The 19,272-nt window shown below is 37.2% G+C and overlaps 1 protein-coding gene across 1 annotated transcript in view; it reads left to right on the top strand.

Moving 5' to 3' along the window:
* The window catches only part of LOC118901944 (phosphatidylinositol 3-kinase regulatory subunit gamma), an 86,827-nt gene that overhangs the window by 47,780 nt on the left and 19,775 nt on the right, over nt 1-19,272 (top strand). The window contains exons 2-5 of the mRNA XM_036865795.1: nt 1,379-1,487; nt 3,404-3,502; nt 11,316-11,496; nt 11,891-12,016. Coding sequence (XP_036721690.1) covers nt 1,379-1,487; nt 3,404-3,502; nt 11,316-11,496; nt 11,891-12,016 — 515 coding nt within the window. The remainder of the gene's footprint in view (nt 1-1,378; nt 1,488-3,403; nt 3,503-11,315; nt 11,497-11,890; nt 12,017-19,272) is intronic.

The raw sequence follows: 19,272 nt of genomic DNA, 5'->3' as shown, positions 1-19,272 counted from the left end.
AACACCAGAAAATGAAAAATAAGTACTCTTATGTGAATGAAACATACCCTTTGATAGTTATCACAAAGGCAGAATCAACTGATTTTTAGTCAGGACTAGTGTCTCAATGTCCACTTCTTTATTAATGCTTTTTATGGAAGTGTGTTAAAAGCATAGGTATAAATGCACATGTGAACAGCTTACTTCTCTCCCAATACCCACTTGCCTGGCCTTGCTCCTCCTTTTCATGGGATCAAGCTACTGAGCCCTCAGCTACAGAGGCTGTGGTGCCTAGTCAGTATTTTTAAATAAAGCAGATCTCATATCATCCTTTTCTGAAAAATGAAGTACAGAGAAGACTATGGAAAGTAGTGAGAAAGAGCATACTGTGAAAAACAAAAAACCAAAACCATAGGATGTGATGTTCAAATTTAGAGAAGAGCTGGTTCATGATAATTGTCAGTAAATCATAAAGTAGGGAGCAGATTGGGCCAGGACTGGAGAGGCAGGAAGGCCAGGGAGCCCCAGTGCGCCTGACAAAAGTGGGCATGCTCCAGATGGACAGTCTAATTACGAACATCACGGCAAACATTTTCACAAAGCTGTAAACTCTTCAAGGCCAGGGACGGTGGCTTACTCAAGTCTGTATCCCCACTTCTTAGCACTTTCTTGCACATGATAGACATTTAATAGGTATTTCTGGGAACCAGGGAACTGAGCTGAATCAGCTCACTGCTTTCAAAACCATTTTGGGTGGTGTCTATTCATGCAATTCATTCACTCCTCTGCCTAAGGCAGGGATGACAAACAGACTTCATCTCACTCTGATGGACTGGTAATGGATACCTGGAAGCATGAATGACACAGATTTTGGGGGACTTCCTTGGCAGTCCAGTGGTTAAGACTCCGCGCTTCCACTGCAGGCATCACGGTTTCAATCACTGGTTGGGGAACTAAGATCCCCGCAGGCCACGCGGTGGGGCAAAAAAAAAAACTGCATAAAGAAAAAATGACGTGGATTTTGAGACCAATTCCTGGCATGGAGGAAAGGAGTGCCGCTCATTCACAATGCCACCTTGAAAGAATGGTGGCACAGACGTTCTCTATTCCCCACCACTGGTCTAGGAGAAAGGAATCCAATGAAAAGTTAGTATTTTATAAGAAGGAAGAAAACGCAAATAGCTCAAATATTTCATTTTTTCAGGCAATTATTGGTAGAGTTCTAAAAGGATTATTTCTTTGGCTAATGTTTAACATTTAACATAAAATAACTCTTAATTTGATTTATAATTATTTGAATCATAATGTACATTGGTTAATGAGCTGTGTTTGACTGAGGAAATTAGAAAACAAATAATAATTTACATCTACAAAATAATAATATTCATTTCTCTTCTAGCTCTTCCACCAAAGCCACCGAAGCCAATGACTTCAGCCATTACAAATGGAATGAAGGACGGTTCTGTTTCTCTTCAGGATGCAGAATGGTACTGGGGAGATATTTCAAGGTAACTAGAAGGGTACTATAATTGAATGAAGTTTAGAAAAATAATTTTGAGATTAAGAGTTAAAATAAAACATTTTTAATGCCCCACAAGTTGTCATTTAAAGATTACCATTTAAAAAATTATTTAGGAGAACCTTTCAAATTTTCTAAATGCTTTTCTTCCCACAAAAAAAGTGACAAGAAAATCTTTCAATTATGGCTGTGATTATTACTTTTAATACTGTATTAGGATAGACTTCTGAATAAATGAAACCTATACATTTAGGTTAGGTGTATGTGTTTTAGGATAAAAGATATTTATCTGTACTTAATTTTCCTTACTTTTCTGTTTCTAAGGCAATGGTTCCACAATCTTTGCATGCACAAGCATCATGGGGTAGGGTCCAGGAATCTGCATTTATAACCTCCCCAGGTGATTTTTATGCACCCTTCACACACCTCCTTTTGAGAAACAGGACTCTAGGATAGATTTGCTTTTTGGGTAAAATGTGGTTTTGGAAAGCTTTGAACTTACAGAAGGAAAAAATATATATGTATATATATTTTAAAATTTGAACATTGTATTTTCTTGTTTTTAAAAATTCCTATCCATTTCTGCCAAGTCAGATTCCAGGTTGCTTCTATATTGCTCAATATGCTTGTCCTTCTCTTTCTCTTGTCTGTTCTCTCCCATTACAAAGTAGCACTCATTTCTTTTTTTTTTCCTTATCATTTTAACCATCTTTAAATATACAGTTCAGTGGCATAAAGTACATTCACATTATCGTTCAACCATCACCACCATCCATCTCTGGAACTCTCATCTTCCCAAAGTGAAGCTCTGTACCAATTAAACACTAACTCCCCTTTCCTCCTGTTCTCCCCAGCCCCTGGCAAGCACCATCCTGCCTTCTCTTTCTATGAATTTGACTATTCTAGGTACCTCATATAAGTGGAATCATATAACATTTGTCCTTTTGTGTTTGGCTTATTTCACTTAGCGTAATGTCTTAAAGGTTTATCCATGTTGTAGCATGTGTCAGAATTTCCTTTTTAAGGCTGAATATTATTCCATTATATGTATATACCACATTTTTATTTATTCATTCATCTGGACATTTGGCTTTGGTGAATATTTGGATTGTTTACAGCTTTGGGCTATTGTGAATAATGTTGCTATGAACATTGGTGTATAAATGTTTGTTCAAGTTTCTGCTTTCAGTTCTTTGGGTGTATACCCAGAAGTGGAATTTCTGGGGCATATGGTAATTCCTTATTTAATTTTTTAAGGAAGACTTAATATATTTCATATTCAAATTGATCAGAAAATTTAAATTTTAGCAGTGTACAATAAAAGGATCTGTTATATTTAACTACTACTTAATTTATATTTTAAGACCATGTGGTTCTATAATTCAAGGTTCTTTTATGCCCTGCCATTTTCTTTGAGTCTTTTAGTGTTGTTCCTTAAAGTCCTAAACCAACTCTGCAGAAGGAATTTGTTATCAGTATAAATGCAAATTGGAGAATATTATATTAAAGGTTGTGAACTGAGTAAATTATCCCCACTCTGATCTGACCCAGCTGCCACTGCTGCTTAAACTTAATCTTCTTTCTAAACAGCTGTTGTTTTTTTCTGAAACTCTACAAGTTCATACCTGCCTAAGGAAGCCCTAAAGGCTTAATGGAAACACTATTTCCTACAGACAGTTGACACCTGGAAGAGTTTAAAAATCAAATACCCTTCCTTAGATTGCATAACACCAAAAATCAAAACAGAAAGAAATACCTAGGGGGAGGAACTAAATGACCGCTGGCAGCCCCCATGATTCTATAACCTTAGACATACCCACCTCCCAACTAGTCTTAGTGATAATATGTGAAAAGAACAACCAACACTTACATTTTTTTCATTTTTCCTATAATTCTGTTCTTCAGGGAGGAGGTAAATGACAAATTACGGGACATGCCAGATGGTACCTTCTTGGTCAGAGATGCCTCAACAAAAATGCAGGGAGATTACACTTTGACTTTGCGGTGAGTATTTTTCAGCATTTTGGCTAGGGTTCTACTAGGATTATTTATTTATGGGTATACAAAGACTCCTGTATTTTATTTAAATCTTTACATACAAATTTTTTCATATTTTTATTTAATTTAGATACATAATTTTTAGTTTGGCTAACTGTTCTTTTTCTACACATTTAAATATTTAAATGTAATATTAAAAAGGCAACAGTTTTTATTTTTTTTTAATTTTTTTAATTAAAAAAATTTTTATTTATTTATTTATTTATTTATGGCTGTGTTGGGTCTTCGTTTCTGTGCGAGGGCTTTCTCTAGTTGTGGCAAGCGGGGACCACTCCTCATCGCGGTGCGCGGGCCTCTCCCTATCGCAGCCTCTCTCGTTGCGGAGCACAGGCTCCAGACGCGCAGGCTCAGTAATTGTGGCTCACGGGCCTAGTTGCTCCGCGGCATGCAGGATCTTCCCAGACCAGGGCTCGAACCCGTGTCCCCTGCATTGGCAGGCAGATTCTCAACCACTGTGCCACCAGGGAAGCCCAACAGTTTTTATTTTTATGTAGCAATAAAACAAAAAGGCTTAAAATCCCTAAATGTAATGAAGTAAGAAATATACTGTTGACCTTATGAGTGAAGGAGAGAAGTCATGGGCACAGCCTAAGGTTATTAATGATGTGCTGGGAATCCACCCCTCCAATAACTATTGTTTTCCTTAATACAGACTTCAGAGAGTAAAACTCAACATAATTTAGGCTGATGAGGATATGTAGAAGATAAAGCAATTCTCAGCCTATATCATGCCATCCATGTGGGCGTATTAGAATCTCATAATGTGAATGTATCATTATTTATATTTACAAAGGTGGGATGTTATATATTTATAAAAAACTTTTTTTATAGATATATTTTTAATTAATTTTTGGCTGCATTGGATCTTTGTTGCTGTGCATGGACTTTCTCTAGCTGTGGCGAGTGGGGGCTACTCTTCTTTGCGGTGCGCAGGCTTCTCATTGCGGTGGCTTCTCTTGTTGTGGAGCATGAGCTCTAGGCACGCGGGCGTCAGTAGTTGTGGCTCGTGGCCTCTAGAGCGCGGTCTTAGTAGTTGTGGCACACGGGCTTAGTTGCTCCGCAGCATGTGGGATCTTCCCGGACCAGGGCTCGAACTCTTGTCCCCTGCATTGGCAGGCGGATTCTTAACCACTGCGCCACCAGGGAAGCCCAGATGGGATGTATATTTAAATAGGTTAGGAATACTGTATTAGATATTTCCACATTTAGTTTTAACAATTAACATAGCCTAAGGGCAATAAAGTCTTGTGATTTTTTTTTTTTTTAAAAAAGGAATATCTAAAGAAAAGAAGAATGATAACAATAGTGACAATAACAACTTCCTTGTACTAAGCATTTTACATTCAATATCTATTTATCAAAACAACCTTATGAGGTAGGTATTATTAATATTTCCATTTTATAGATGAAGTAACTGAAGCTTAACTTGGTTAAGAAACTCGTCCTAAAAACACTTAGCTTGTAAGTGGCAGAGGATGAGTTCAAATCCAGACTTACCTGTCTCTTTGCTGCCTTTCCAACCTAGTATCTTTAGGAAAAATAATCCCATATTTTATGCTAGAAATTTGGGGTTTATATCAGTTTCTGGTAAAGACATTAATACCTTAGGACTTCAGTTGTACTGAGGAATAATTAGTGTTCTACAGTGATTCATTCAACATAATTTTTTCCCATTCCAATCAGGCTTCTGTCTCTACTACTCTACACGGACAGCTAAACCAATGGCCACTTCTCTCTTACCTTACCTGACCTCTTAGCAGCATTAGTCATAGACGCTTCTTCTTAGAAACAGTTTATTGTCTTGGCTGTTGTGACGTCACTCTCTCCTAATTTTCTTCCTAACTCCTTTGCTCAATATCCCAGGGCTCAGAATTGGGCCTCCTTTTCTCCTCTGTATTCATTCTCCCAAGGTGAGCTTGTCCTCTCCCATGGCTTTAATATACAGCTTCGTGGTGATGATTCATAAACCTTATCTCCAGCTCTGACCTCCTGAATTCCAGATGCATATATCCAGTTGCTACTTAGATAACTAGAGGACATACTAATTTTAATATAGTCAAAGCAGAGTTCTTGATTTCTAATGCATCTCCTCTACCCAGACTGTTTCTCTTCTAGTCTTTCCTTTTTTCAGAAGCAGAACCACCATCTCTACAGTTACTAGAGCCACAAATCTTTTTTTCCTCCCTTTCCCTCAGCCTCACATCCAATCCATCATTAAACAAGTCCTGCCAACTCTACCTCCAAATCTACATCCATAATCTCTTCACACTTCTCTACCATCCAAATCTAAGCCACCATCTTCTTGCTTATATTTCATAGTTATCTCCTAACAGATTTGGATATGTAGAAAGTTGGGAGAGGAGGTTTGCAGGATTAGGTAACAATAGGAACAAAGATATGAAGGTGAGGAACTAGAGTCCTGTTCTGTGAGATGCAATCCCATTTGGCTAGAGGGTAACATTTGAAAAGAGGAAAAAGCAGTAGGGGATAGAAGGTTGGAAAAGGATCATGTTGAAGAGGGCCTTGAATTCTAAAATTTGGAGTTTGTGTTTATTATCATAGGGAGGCGGGGGAACCATTTCATTTTTTAAATAGGGAAGTTATATGATCAGACCCTATTTGAATAGAAAAAAATAAAAGAGGATAGAAACTAGTAAAGAGTTAGAAGGCTATTATTAATTGAGAGGGAATGATCATCCAGAATTAGATTTATTCTTTAATCATTTAATATTATTGAGTGACCACATTGTTCTAGGAAAAGAAAATGATGGACAAGCCAGACATGGTCTCTTGTCTATAGTGTTTATATTTGGGAAGGGGTATTAGTGGGGGAGAGGGAGACAAAATAAACACATAAAAAAGAAATGAGGGAGTTGCCTGGCAGTCCAGTGGTTAGGACTTGGCGTGGCCCTGGGTTCAATCCCTGGTTGGGGAACTAAGATCCCGCAAGCTGCGAGGCACAGCGAAAAAAGAAATGAGCCTGAATCACTTTGTTGTACACCTGAAACTAACACAATATTGTAAATCAACTTAGTTCAATAAAAAAAAAAGAAAAGATAATTTCACAGTGTATGAAGTGCTATATAGGGAATACATAAGGTTATCTGATAACAGAATATGAGGAAAGGGAATTTCACATAGTTTTCAGGAGGGCCTCTCTGAGGATATGACTTTGGAAAACTGAAGGATTAGAAAGAGCCAGCCAGAAAAGTGTTCCAGGGAGAGGGAACAGAAAATGCAAAGACACTGATTTTGGAAAGATTTGGTGGATCCAATGAATGCAGAGACCGCTGTGCCTGGCTTCCAGTGTGAACCACAGAGTGGTAGGAGATGAAGCTGAAAGTGGGAAAAAGCCTAATGCAGAGAGCCTGATGAGCCATGGTAGGGAATTTGAACTTTATTTCTAAGTGCAAAAAAAATTAATAAAAGGTTTTAAGCAGGAAAATGACATGATTGAAAAATTAAATAAACTATTACCTAGGATGGTGGCTCTAGGAATGGAGTTGAGGAATCAAAGTAAGAGGCAATGTGGAGCTAAGAGCTAAAAGAATTTGATAATAGAAAAGGTACGAGGTTGAGGAGGAGTTAAAAGTGACTGTGGTTTGACCTTGCGGGACTTAGAATGAATGTGCCATTTATAGAAATAGGAGAGCCAGGAGCAGTTGATTTTTAGCTGCTTCAGAACTTCCAGGTAAAAATATATCTAGACTATGGCTAGAAATTTAGGTTTAATGCTTAGGAGAGAGTATAGGGCCAGAAAAAGATTCAGGTACCATCTATATAGAATAATTGGAATTTTAAAGAAAGAGTTTATTTTGGAAAAAATGGGTAGAGGCTGAAGGCAAATTTTTTTAGGGAATAACTGTGTTTAGCCGCAGGATGGAGGCAGAGAAAGAGCAGTCTAAGAGGTTGAGAGAAAAGAGTAATGTCCTAGAGGTCATGGGAGTATGAAATATTAAGAAGGAAGTGGGGACAGAGGGAAAGAAGGGAGTAGGGAAATTTCAGTCACTGCAAAGAATCTGAGCCTGGGATAGAGGAAGTGAGCAGAGTCTGAATTTGGTAAAAGTCATTGGTGACCCTCAAATGAGAGGAATGAGAGTGAAGTCAGACTGCAGAGAGTAGGTTATGAGAAAGTAGAGGTTTTTCAATTCAGTAACCATTTAAAAAATCAGCAAATAGTATTTATTGTAGAAAATCTGGATAGTTAACAAATCTTTAGGAATCTGATATATGCCAGGCATTGGGCCAGGTGCTAGGATATAAGAAGGAATAGCATGATTCTTCTGTTCAAGAAGATTACAGTGAGGGAGAGGCATAATTAAAAATCCACCATTCCACAGTTCCTTCATGGCTTTACTTCCCTCCTCCTCTGTTTAGAGTCCATGGTCCACTGTTAAAATTACCCTTGTGAATATATCCTCTCTCCAAACTTGCTCCTCTCTTCCTTCATAGTAGTCGTCTAACTATATTCCAACACTTGTTAAATTCAACTCTCCATCTATTTTTTGCTTATACCTGGGCAGCTGAATGTGGAGAAAAATACATCATGCTGATTGGTCTCACATTAACTTTGTGACTGCCAATCTTAAGTGGGCATTTAGCACTGCCCAGCTGAATTTGCATTTCCGCAATCCATTTGCTCTCTCACTTTTCCTAGATGATAATTTCACATATTCTTTTTTTTCTCTTCAGACCAACAACCCACCTCCTTCCCTTTTAACAAGCTGCTTCCTGTTTCTCTGAGGACATGGAAGCAGTTAGAAGACATAATTCCATCATGCTCCTGTTGCTATAGCTGTCAACATGAATGTGAATACTCTGCCTTTTTCCTGTTCCATTCATGTCCTTGTCCAAGATCCCGTTGTGGACTGGATCCCATCCCATCCCTCTAACCTACTCAAGGACATCACCCTAGGAATTATCTTGTCCTTTCTTTTGTATCAACAGTTTTTGTCTCTCTACTGAGCCGTTCCCATCAGTATATAAATATGCTATACTGTCCCTCACTTAGGAATAGTAAATAAAGAATACTCCCTTGACTCTCTCTTTCCAGCTATTTCCCTATTTCTCTGCTCCCATTTACAGCAGTATTCCTCAAGACAGTTCTCTATAGGCATTTCTTCTATCTCTTCTTTCATTCTCTTTAATCCATTCCAGTCAGGCTTCCATCCTTACCATTCCACTGAAACCATTTTGTCAAGATCACTTAGTGATTCTCTACTTTGCCAAGCCCCAAGATCATTTACCCAGTTGATTATTTCCTCTTTGTTGAAATGCTTTTTTTTTAAATTGTTTTTTTGGATACCATTTACTTCATTAATTCCCCTCTTGGTTTCCTTTGCTGGTTCTTTGTCATCTCCCTGACCACTAAACATTGGTGTACCCCAGGACTTAGACCTCGGACCTTTTCTCTTATTCAACTATGTTCATCTTCAAATAACATCTATAGGCTGACTATTCCTGATTTTATACATCTAGCCCAGAACTTTCTCCTGAACTTTAGATTCTTCACATAGGCTGCAGGATCCTCTGCTCTTGGATGTTCACTAGGCATCTCAAATGTAACATGTCTAAAACCAAAATGTTTTTTTCCTCTTTAAACATGTTCCTTTTATATATCCTTCTTCACTCCAATAAATGACAATTCCATTCTGACTACTTAAGATAAAAACCTTGAAATCATCTTTACCTTGTCTCTTTCTCTCATATCCATATCCAGGCCACAGCATATCCTGTCAGCTCTCTCTTCAACATATATTCAGAATCCCACCATTTCTCAGTGTCTCCATTGCTACTACCCTTGTCCAAGACACCATCATGTCTTGCTTAGATTATCTTTCCACTCTACCCCTTCCCACTTTGAATGGTCTCATCTCAACCTAGCAGCTAGAATGAACCTTTTAAAACACGAAATAGATGATATCATTCTGCTCAGACCCTCTTGTGTTTCCCTATCTTACTCAGCAAAATCCAAAGCCATTACGATGACCCCATAGGCTATTAAATGATCTAAGCTCCTTTTATATCTTTTATATATCTTTGTCTCCCACTACTCTCCTTTTTGCTCATTCAGCCCCAGCGTCACTGGCCTCATTGCTGTGCCTGGAACATGCCAAGCTTGCTTCTACCTAAGGGGCTTTGCACTTGCTGTTCCCTCTGTCTGGAAAACTTCTCCCCCAGATATCTGCTGTGCTAGCTCCCTCACTTCATTTAGGACTCTGCTAAATGTCACCTGAACAGAGTGGTTTTCCTTGTGTAACATGTATAAAATAGCAATCTCTCCACCCCCCAGAATGATCTCTTCCCTTTATTCTGCTTTATTTTTTTCCCAAAGGACTTAATACCAGTTGATATATCTAGTTGTTTATTTTATATGTTCTATCTTAATGAAAAATTCTTTATCCTCTTTGTAAAGATGGAGATACATTCCTCATGCTCCTAAACTGGAAGTTCTGTGAGAGCATGTACTATATCTGGCCTGCTTATCATTATGTCCACTGTGCCTCATACAGTTCCTGGCACATAGCAGATGTTCAATAAGTTTTTTTGAATGAATGAGTGCTTTTTAGCTTTTCTCTAGCAGAAAAACCAGCTTGCATTTACTGTGGGTATATGTGTGGGTATATACACCTATAGAAACTGCGTATGATTAGGTGGTCCTTCTAATGTACATTTTACAGGAATAGTTCTTCATCCATCTAAATACTCACCTTCTGAGCATTAAATTTAAATCAGTCCACAGATTCAAACCAATTGTGTTTGGCCTTTCACAAATCCCAGTGGTTCATTTATCATGTGTAATGGCATGGCATAAAGAGATACAGAAGCATATTTTCCCCATTAAGTCTGCATTCTGCTATAAGAACAGTTGAGTGGGAATGGTGCAGTATTTTGCTATGATATAATGAATAAATCTGCTCTGGTTTTAGATTATACCTTATGGGACTTGTAAAACGTTGCCATTTTAAGCTTTGGTTATAAATTATCTTTTAAGGGACCATTGGATATGATTCAGTAAGCAAAAGTGGTCTAAACTATTCAAGCATCAGATTACATCCATCTAATATAAATGACTCTTCAAAAGCTGTACTTTGTAAAACAGTTGAATGACAGTTGAATCATTTACATATTGTGATAGCTTAAATAAATAGTCATTTCCAAGAATTATAAGCAAATATAAAAGACAAAATAATGTAAGGTGCTAGATTAATTACTGAGTTATAAATCATTCAAGGAGCTTAATTATGTTTGTGCATTAACAATAAAACCTTGAGTGCTGTGTTGGTGTATGTGTGACAAATGGTTATCATCCCCCTTCATGTAGAGATTGCTTCTGCTTCCCTCCACAGACACACAACCACGTATCTTTAGATCCCAAAGAGATTGTCCCTGTTCTTCCTGATATAGAACTTAATTTAAAAAATTCATTCAGAAAATAAACAAAAGATACAATTTACTTGTTTTTTTTTTTTTTTTAGTGATTATTTTTGCTAAATTTGTTGATACTGGAAGCTGTGTAAGTATGCTGACCTTTAGTAGCCAAGATATTTTATAGACAAAAGAAATAGTTGTAAAAGAATATGATATTATGTATACTTCTACACACATAACATGTGCCTTTTTACCCATTCCAGTTTCATTAACATAGTAAAAACTTGTTTATAATGTGACACCAAGCTTTCATATCTCCATGTGAAAGTAGTACTTCAATAGAATTTTTTGGGAAAAAAATCTACAGTTGTTGTCTTGTTGTTCACAGGAAGGGAGGCAATAATAAGCTAATAAAGATCTATCATCGAGATGGTAAATATGGCTTTTCTGATCCTCTGACATTTAATTCTGTGGTGGAGCTCATTAGCCACTATCATCATGAATCTCTTGCTCAGTACAATCCCAAACTTGATGTGAAGCTGATGTACCCAGTGTCCAGATACCAACAGGTATGATTACACAATTTTTTTTTTGGCCGTGCCGCGCAGCATGCAGGATCTTAGTTCCCCCACCAGGGATCAAACCCGTGCCCCCTTCAGTGGAAGTGTGGAGTCTTAACCACTGGACCGCCAGGGAAGCCCCATGATTACAGAAGCTCTTGATAGCTAATTGGCAAGTCATTATTTAACAACATCATTTGATTCTAACTTACCAGGCTTATCAGTTAGAAAAAAAAAAGAAATCTAGACGTTTAAAATTTCCTACTTAAGACTTAAGATATTTTTAGAACTTATTTTGTGGCCACTATTCCTTAATAGCTTTGTTGCATGTGTTTATTAACTTTATATAAAAATACTTCTGTTTATGTTTCCTATTCTTTATTTCTTTTGTTTACCTGTATAGGATCAGTTGGTAAAAGAAGATAACATTGATGCAGTAGGTAAAAAACTGCAAGAGTATCACTCTCAGTATCAGGAAAAGAGTAAAGAGTATGACAGGCTATATGAAGAATATACCAGAACATCCCAGGTTAGTATATTTTTGTTGTTCAGGCCAATAAGTATGCAATAAGTATTATAGTTATATCAGATTTTCTATAATTTTATAATTTTCTATAATTCACCTGACAATCTTTAGCTGTCTTAATATCTTTTTTTAATTTAAAAAAGTTTTAAATTTATTTTTATTTTTTATTGATGTATAGTTGATTTACATATAAAAATTCTTAAATATATATATTTATATATATAAATTATTTTTCAGATTCTTTTCCATTATAGGTTATTACAAGATATTGAATATAGTTCCCTGTGCTATACAGTAGGACCTTGTTGTTTAAGCTGTCTTAATATCTTTTTGTTTTTAATTGAAGTATCCCTGATTTACAATGTTGTGTTAGTTTCTGGTGTACAGCAAAGTGATTCAGTTATACATATACATACATATTCTTTTTCATATTAATATCTTTTAATATCAAATAAACTAGTTTGAATAATAACCAACTTATTATTGAATAAGTTTTCAATAGGGTATAAACACTGTGCTCCTGTACATCTTTATTCCTCCCCCTTTATATTGTTACTGCCACTGATTACATTTTTATACATTGCCAATTAGCATAGATTTATAATTATTGTTTTATGCATTTGTCCTTTAAATCATATAGACTTTTATATTTACTTATCCAGTTACCTTTACCAGTATTCTTTATTTCTTCATGTAGCTTTTTTTTTTTTTTAATATTTATTTGGCTGCACCAGGTCTTAGTTGCGGCACGCGGGATCTTCGTTGCCGCATGTGGGATCTTAGTTGCAGCACATGGGATCTAGTTCCCTGACCAGGGATCAAACCTGGGCTCCCTGCACTGGGAACTCGGAGTCTTAGCCACTGGACCATCAGGGAAGTCCCTCTTCATGTAGCTTTGAGTTACTGTCTAGTGTCCTTTCATTTCACCCTGAAGGAGTCTCTTGAGCATTTCTTGTAGGGCAGGTCTAGTGGTAACAGACTCCTTCAACTTTTGTTTATCTGGGCATATCTTAATTTCTCCTCCTTCATTCTTGAAGGACAGTACTGCTGGTTATAGAATTCTTGGTTGACAGTTTTTTTTTTTTTCTTTCAGGGCTTTAAATATGCCTACCCACTGCCTTCTGGCCTCTATGTTTCAGATGAGAAATCAGCTATTAATTTTATTGGGGGTCATTTGTATATGACAGGTTGCTTCTCTCTTGCTGCTTTCAAAATTCTCTCGTTGTGTTTTGACAATTTGACTATAATGTGAAATACTTGTTTTTTTATATCTTTGTCTATAGTTTATAATTGTTAACTGTGAAGGGTATTCCAGTATTACTGTGCTTCATGGTACCTTGTTTTGACCCTAGAATTAATGTTCTTGATTTCTCAGCCCCAAAGCCCTTGATCTTATTTCTAAGCTAGTGTCTGTGGTGGGCAGTGTAAAGGTAGAGACTGCACCAGGAACCTCAGGACTGGAGGAGTTTATTAGGGGATATTGGCCTGTGAGGATTATAGGTTAGGTATGAGATATAGTGCTGATTGGGGAAAGGTGTGGGATTACAGTGGCCAGAATTGCCGTAATGGTCCATTTTTCTATGTGAGATGTTTGATTTCATTTTATTTTCAGGTTTTCTTTTATTAGTTAATTAGTTATGCAGAATGATTTTAATAACTTTTTTTTCCCTTTTCTGATACTTGTGTTCTGTCTGTGGTGTGCCTGTGTGTGTATGCTTTTTTTACACTGCAGATTTCAGCTTTTCTGTATTCCTTTACCTCTTCTAGGTGCATTATCTGTGATGAGGCTAGTGTTTGAGTTAGAATGGGGAAAAAGTTACTGAGGAATCAACATACGTGGTCAACATAAGGGGATGGTGAAATTATCATACATATAATAGAAGGTTATACAGCTATTAGAATAGTTTTCAGAAATTATTTTAAAACTTCTTGATTTTTAAAAAGTGAAAAAGTTATATAAATATGTATGTTAAATTCAATATAAATGTTGCTGAGTTCTATGAATTATATCACACAAAGTAAAAGTCCTCATTCCCCAGAGGCAACTGCTGTTATTAAGTGCTTCTTAGGAATTCCTGATGACCTGAGAAATGCTAATGATGTAGTTTCAGGTAAAGGAGACAGCATTTAGAATTGTGTATACATGATTTCAGCTGTGGGTGTACCTACTCACCTGAAGGGAGAAGACTTTATAACAATATGCTGGGATGTTTTGGGGATAGAATTAGAGAGATTTGGGGAAAATACAGTTAAAATAGAAAGAAGGAAATAATAAAAATAATAATATGCATGTATTATTCTATAAGAAAAATGGCATTTCTTCTTTTTAAAACAAAATGAACACTACCAAACATAAAATAGATAGCTAGTGGGAAGCAGCTGCATAGCACAGGGAGATCAGCTTGGTGCTTTGTGACCACCTAGAGGGGTGGGATAGGGAGGGTGGGAGGGAGGGAGATGCAAGAGGGAAGAGATATGGGGACATATGTACATGTATAGCTGATTCACTTTGCTATAAAGCAGAAACTAACACACCATTGTAAAGCAATTATACTCCAATAAAGATGTTAAAAAAAACCCAAAAAAAAACCCAAAGTGAAATGAAATTATTCTATAACCATCAAAAAGAATAAGGCAGTCTACATTTACTGATTTTGAGTGGTTTCTAAGACATATTAAGTAAAAAAAAAAAAAGTGAGGTACAGAAAAATATATGTGGTAGAGAGAAGCCCGTGCGCTGCAACGGAAGATCCCACATGCTGCAATGAAGATCCCGCTGGCAACTAAGACCCGATGCAGCCAAATAAATAAATTAATTATTTTAAAAAAGAAAAATATATGTGGTATACTGTCATTTATGGTTAAAAAAAGAATTTGGAAGGTGTTATATATTTATATGTACTCAGAATATCTCTGGTCAAAAACTGATATACTCTCTGGGGAAGATAATTAAGGCAATGAGGGTGCAGGAGTATGGAACTTAATCTTTACTATTCTTTTATATTGTTTGATTTACTTTTTTCTCTGTACATGTATTACCTTTTTAAAAAATATAAAATGAACTGAATTGGAATTTAGGAGATTTATTTTCTAATCCTGGTTATGTTAAAAACTAGTGATGTCCCGTGAGAGACATCACTTGTCCATGCTTCAAGTTCCCATCTATAAGATGCAGATACTGGCAACTACAGCTATATTTGAGTGTGAGTGTGTGTTTGTCAGAGAGAGAGAGAGAGAGAGAGGGAGGGAGAATCAGGTATAAAAGGTTAGCACAACCATCCAAAAACATTTATTGAATACCTAGTCTAGGTATGAAACTATATTTGACTCTAGAAATACAGAGGGAGAGATGAGGCCCTATTTTGTAAAAGTGCAAAGTATTCTGACAATATTTGTTAAATATAATGTGCATTAGTCAAAATAGCATACTTTAATCCCTTTCCTCTGCATCAAATAAAACAGTGATGGGTTACTATAATTGTGTGTGTATATTTATTTAAAGGGCAACGTATAACACTATGTTTAATCTCACAAAAACACTGAGTAAAAGATTCAAAAGAATATATATATAATATGAGTGTATTCTATAAGGTACAAAACCAAGCAAATGTTAACTTTTAAATTTTGGCTGTGAGCATGAAGTGGTAAAACCATAAAGAATAACAAGGAAATGATCATCATAAAGAGCAGGATAATGTTATCACCAAGGCAGGGAAGGTGGAGTGGGGAAAGTCAGGGAGTTGTGATCCAGAAAGCATACACAGGGAATTTCTGGCGTGCTGTTAGTGGATGTTCATTTTATAATAACTTGTTAAGCTGTGTATTTTTTATGTACTTTATGGTTATGTTATATCTCATGCTAAAAAATGATAAACATTAAAAGCCCATGGCTGTATGCAAAAACAATGTGAATATTTCTATAGATCAGAGGTGGAAGAGAAACCCATAATAAATAATCATAAATGGAACTTTTGGATCTGGAAATAAGCAGAGACAGCTGAGAGCTTGACCTCCCTGGTAGTTCCTTCTCAGTCTTCTTTGCTGATTTCTCCTCTTTGACCATGGTTCTTTTCTCCTTTCTAGAGAGTCATTCAATCTCTGGTGTGATCTCAAAGAGTCTCATGCCTTTACATACCACCTATATGTCAGTAACTCCCAAACTCCTATCTCTGGTTCTTCTGACTTCTTTTAACTCTAGACTCATATATTCAACTGCCTATTCAACAGCCCCACTTGGATGTTTAAGTAGATATCTCAAGCTTAACATATCCAAAATTGAACTCTGATATTCCACGTCAAGGCTGTTTTACCCTTTGCTTTCCCCATCTGAGTTGAGAGTTATAATATTCTTCTTACTCAGGTCAAAAGTCCTGAAGTCTCTTTCTTTTACATGTTACGTCCAGTCCATCAGGCATTCCTGTTGACTTTACCTTTAGAATATACCCAGAATCCTACTCCTTCTCACCACATCCATTGCTAATACCTTGATCTAAGCCACTATCAGTCATTTATCACAGAAACCTCCCAACTGGTCTTCCTGCCCTTATCTATACTCCCCTTGCCCTGGTCAGTTCTCAACATAGCAGCTAGGTGATACTTGTAAAACATAGGTAAGATCATAGCACTCCTTTGTTTGAGACCCACCTCTGGTTCCACGTTTTACATAGAGTGAAAGCCAGAGTTCTCTCTACAATGCCAGTATGATCTGTGTCCCTCTTCCTCTCTGACCTCATTTCTTATAACTCTCTTCCCCACTGTACTCCAGCCACACTAGCCTCCTTGTGGCTCCTCGAATATACTAGACCTGCTGCCTATCTTTGAGTCTTTGCACCAGCCATTTCCTTGCCTGAAACACTTGCCCCCTAGATAGTCACCTGGCTAACCACCTCACCTCCTTCAAGGCTTTGCTCAAATGTTGTCATTCTCAGCGAGGCTCACTTGACAACTTTATTTGAAATTCCATCTCACATTTCACTTCTCCTTTCCCACTCTACTTTTCTTTTTCCGTAATACTTCTTACCTTCTAACAAACTATGTAATTTATTTACTTGTTCTATTATTTATTGTCTGTATAACCCCCTAAACTATAAGTTCCAGGAGGGCAGAAATCTTTAAGTTTGTTTACTTACATATCCCAAATGCTTCAAATAATGCCTGGCATATAGTTAGTGTTCAATTATTTGTTGAATGAATTTATGCAAGATAATGAACCAAAGCACTCCACCCTTGTCAAGGGTGTGAAGTCAGACTCATGGTATGGACTGGAATCTTGGGGAGGGCTAACCCTCCTGTGAATGGAGGCTAGAAGAAATGGCCACTATTGCATATGGCTTTGGTTTGTGTAGAGCTGCATTTCTGCTTTCTTGTCATGAGTGGAGAAAGCAGAGAAAGCTCTACATGCTGCACACATGCCCAGTAATATGGGGGCTTTAACAGCAGAATATGAGTTCTGAGCAGCTGATAAGAGACTGGGTTCTGGAATTGGAATCCCTGGTTGGGGAGCTGGGAATGGGGGTGGATGGAAGCAACCAAAAAAGCCATGAGGTCAACGCTAGAAGAGGGCTAATTCCTCTGTGTGAGAATTGAGAGCAACACCTGAGATGGGGCTGAGCCCAGAAGAGCCTTGGAGGCTTAACGATTTGGGAGGTAGGGGAAGAGAGGGAGGGATCCAAAGGGATCCAGTGATTAGCAGTTTAGGAGATGTGCTGGGACAATGAGTGTTAAAAGGAGATTAAAGAATTGACCTCTGTTTGTGTTATAGTGTTTCTAAGTGTTATAGACCTTCTCTGTTTTTTTCTGTGAAATCTTAGATAAAATCTAGATTGCTTTGATGTAATCGAATTCTTCCCAGAGAATGGGAAGAGATGGTGTATCCTGAGTCAGAGTTGGCACAGGGTGAGAATAGGCTGTATGTGGGGATATTTGGCATCTGGATTACATATAATTAGGAGGCAAAGTGATAGGATTTAGCGATGGTTTGGGATTAGAGACAGGAATTCAGCAATGAGATCATTGGTGACCTTGGAAAGAGCAGTCTCTGTGGAATGGTGAGTACAGAAGCCAGAATAGGGCGAGTTGCAGTATGAATGAGAGATGAGGAAAGAGAGAGAACCCATATAAACAACTTTTTTAAGAAGCTTAACTGTGACTGGAAGAGAAATTAGGGTTAAGTAACTTTTTTTTTTTTTCAAAGTGGTGTTACTAGAACTTGTGTGTATGCCGTTGAGAAGGAACCTTAAACTGGGAGAGTGAATGCTGTAAGAGGGGCTAGTTGATGTGATGAGATGAAGTGCCTGAGAAAGGAAAAGGAGGTGAGACCCAGAGCACATGTAGGTAAAAGAGAAGAGAAAGGAGAGCAGGTATAAATAAAGGTAGGTTTACAGTTTCGGTGATAGGTATAATGGCGATGTTTGTGGGGGAGCTGCTGCTTTGGCAGCGGCACCAAATACTTTTCCTTTGCTGCCCTACCTACCAACACACACAACAGTGTCAGTGAAGTCAAATTTTTGGTGTTTACTTTGAAGATACAGGGCCAGAAATTTTAATAGGTAATTTCTAACCTTGCAAGGGAGCCAAGACTATAATTTGAGAGTTGTAGAATTTGAGAGTTATAGAATTTATAGCTAGATATTTAGATATGGGCATTGCAATAAGTTTACAATACTACTTGAGATATGTATGATATAACCTCAGCTGTATGAAACATCACAAGATTCTAGTGTCCCATATCTGCTAATCCCCTTATGTTCCAGCCCTACCGAGCAATTGCTGATCCCTAACATCCACTATTATTTCATGTATATGTCATGCCATGCCTTCTATGTGCAATGCTGAATTTTCTTCTCAGTTAAGACCTAGCTCAGATGTTGCCTCGTCCATGAAGTCTCTGTAAAGCAGTAAGTAACTTTATTGCCCCACTTTATTGCCTCTATCATGACATGAAACAAAACCTTATAAGAGTTCAGAAATCTATTTTGCCTGTATAATCTGAATCCTGGAGTGCAGGCCCCATGTTTTATGAATCTCTTTAACACCAGGTGGTACTTTCTAAACAGTGGATTCTCAATAATCATTTGTTGAAATTAATCAGTGCTAAATAGTTGAATTATCCCATAAGCACCAAAACTTTTAAAATTGTAAACATTCAGGATTGCAATCTTTCTAGACCTTTACACATACTTCTTGATTTTCTAAAGTAAATTGAACAAAATTTAACCCTCTCTGAAGATTTTAGGAGAATCATGATTCAGAAGCTAAAG

Source organism: Balaenoptera musculus, chromosome 1, assembly GCF_009873245.2.
Source record: "Balaenoptera musculus isolate JJ_BM4_2016_0621 chromosome 1, mBalMus1.pri.v3, whole genome shotgun sequence".
NCBI lineage: Eukaryota > Metazoa > Chordata > Mammalia > Artiodactyla > Balaenopteridae > Balaenoptera > Balaenoptera musculus.
This window is presented reverse-complemented; position numbering and strand designations above follow the sequence as displayed.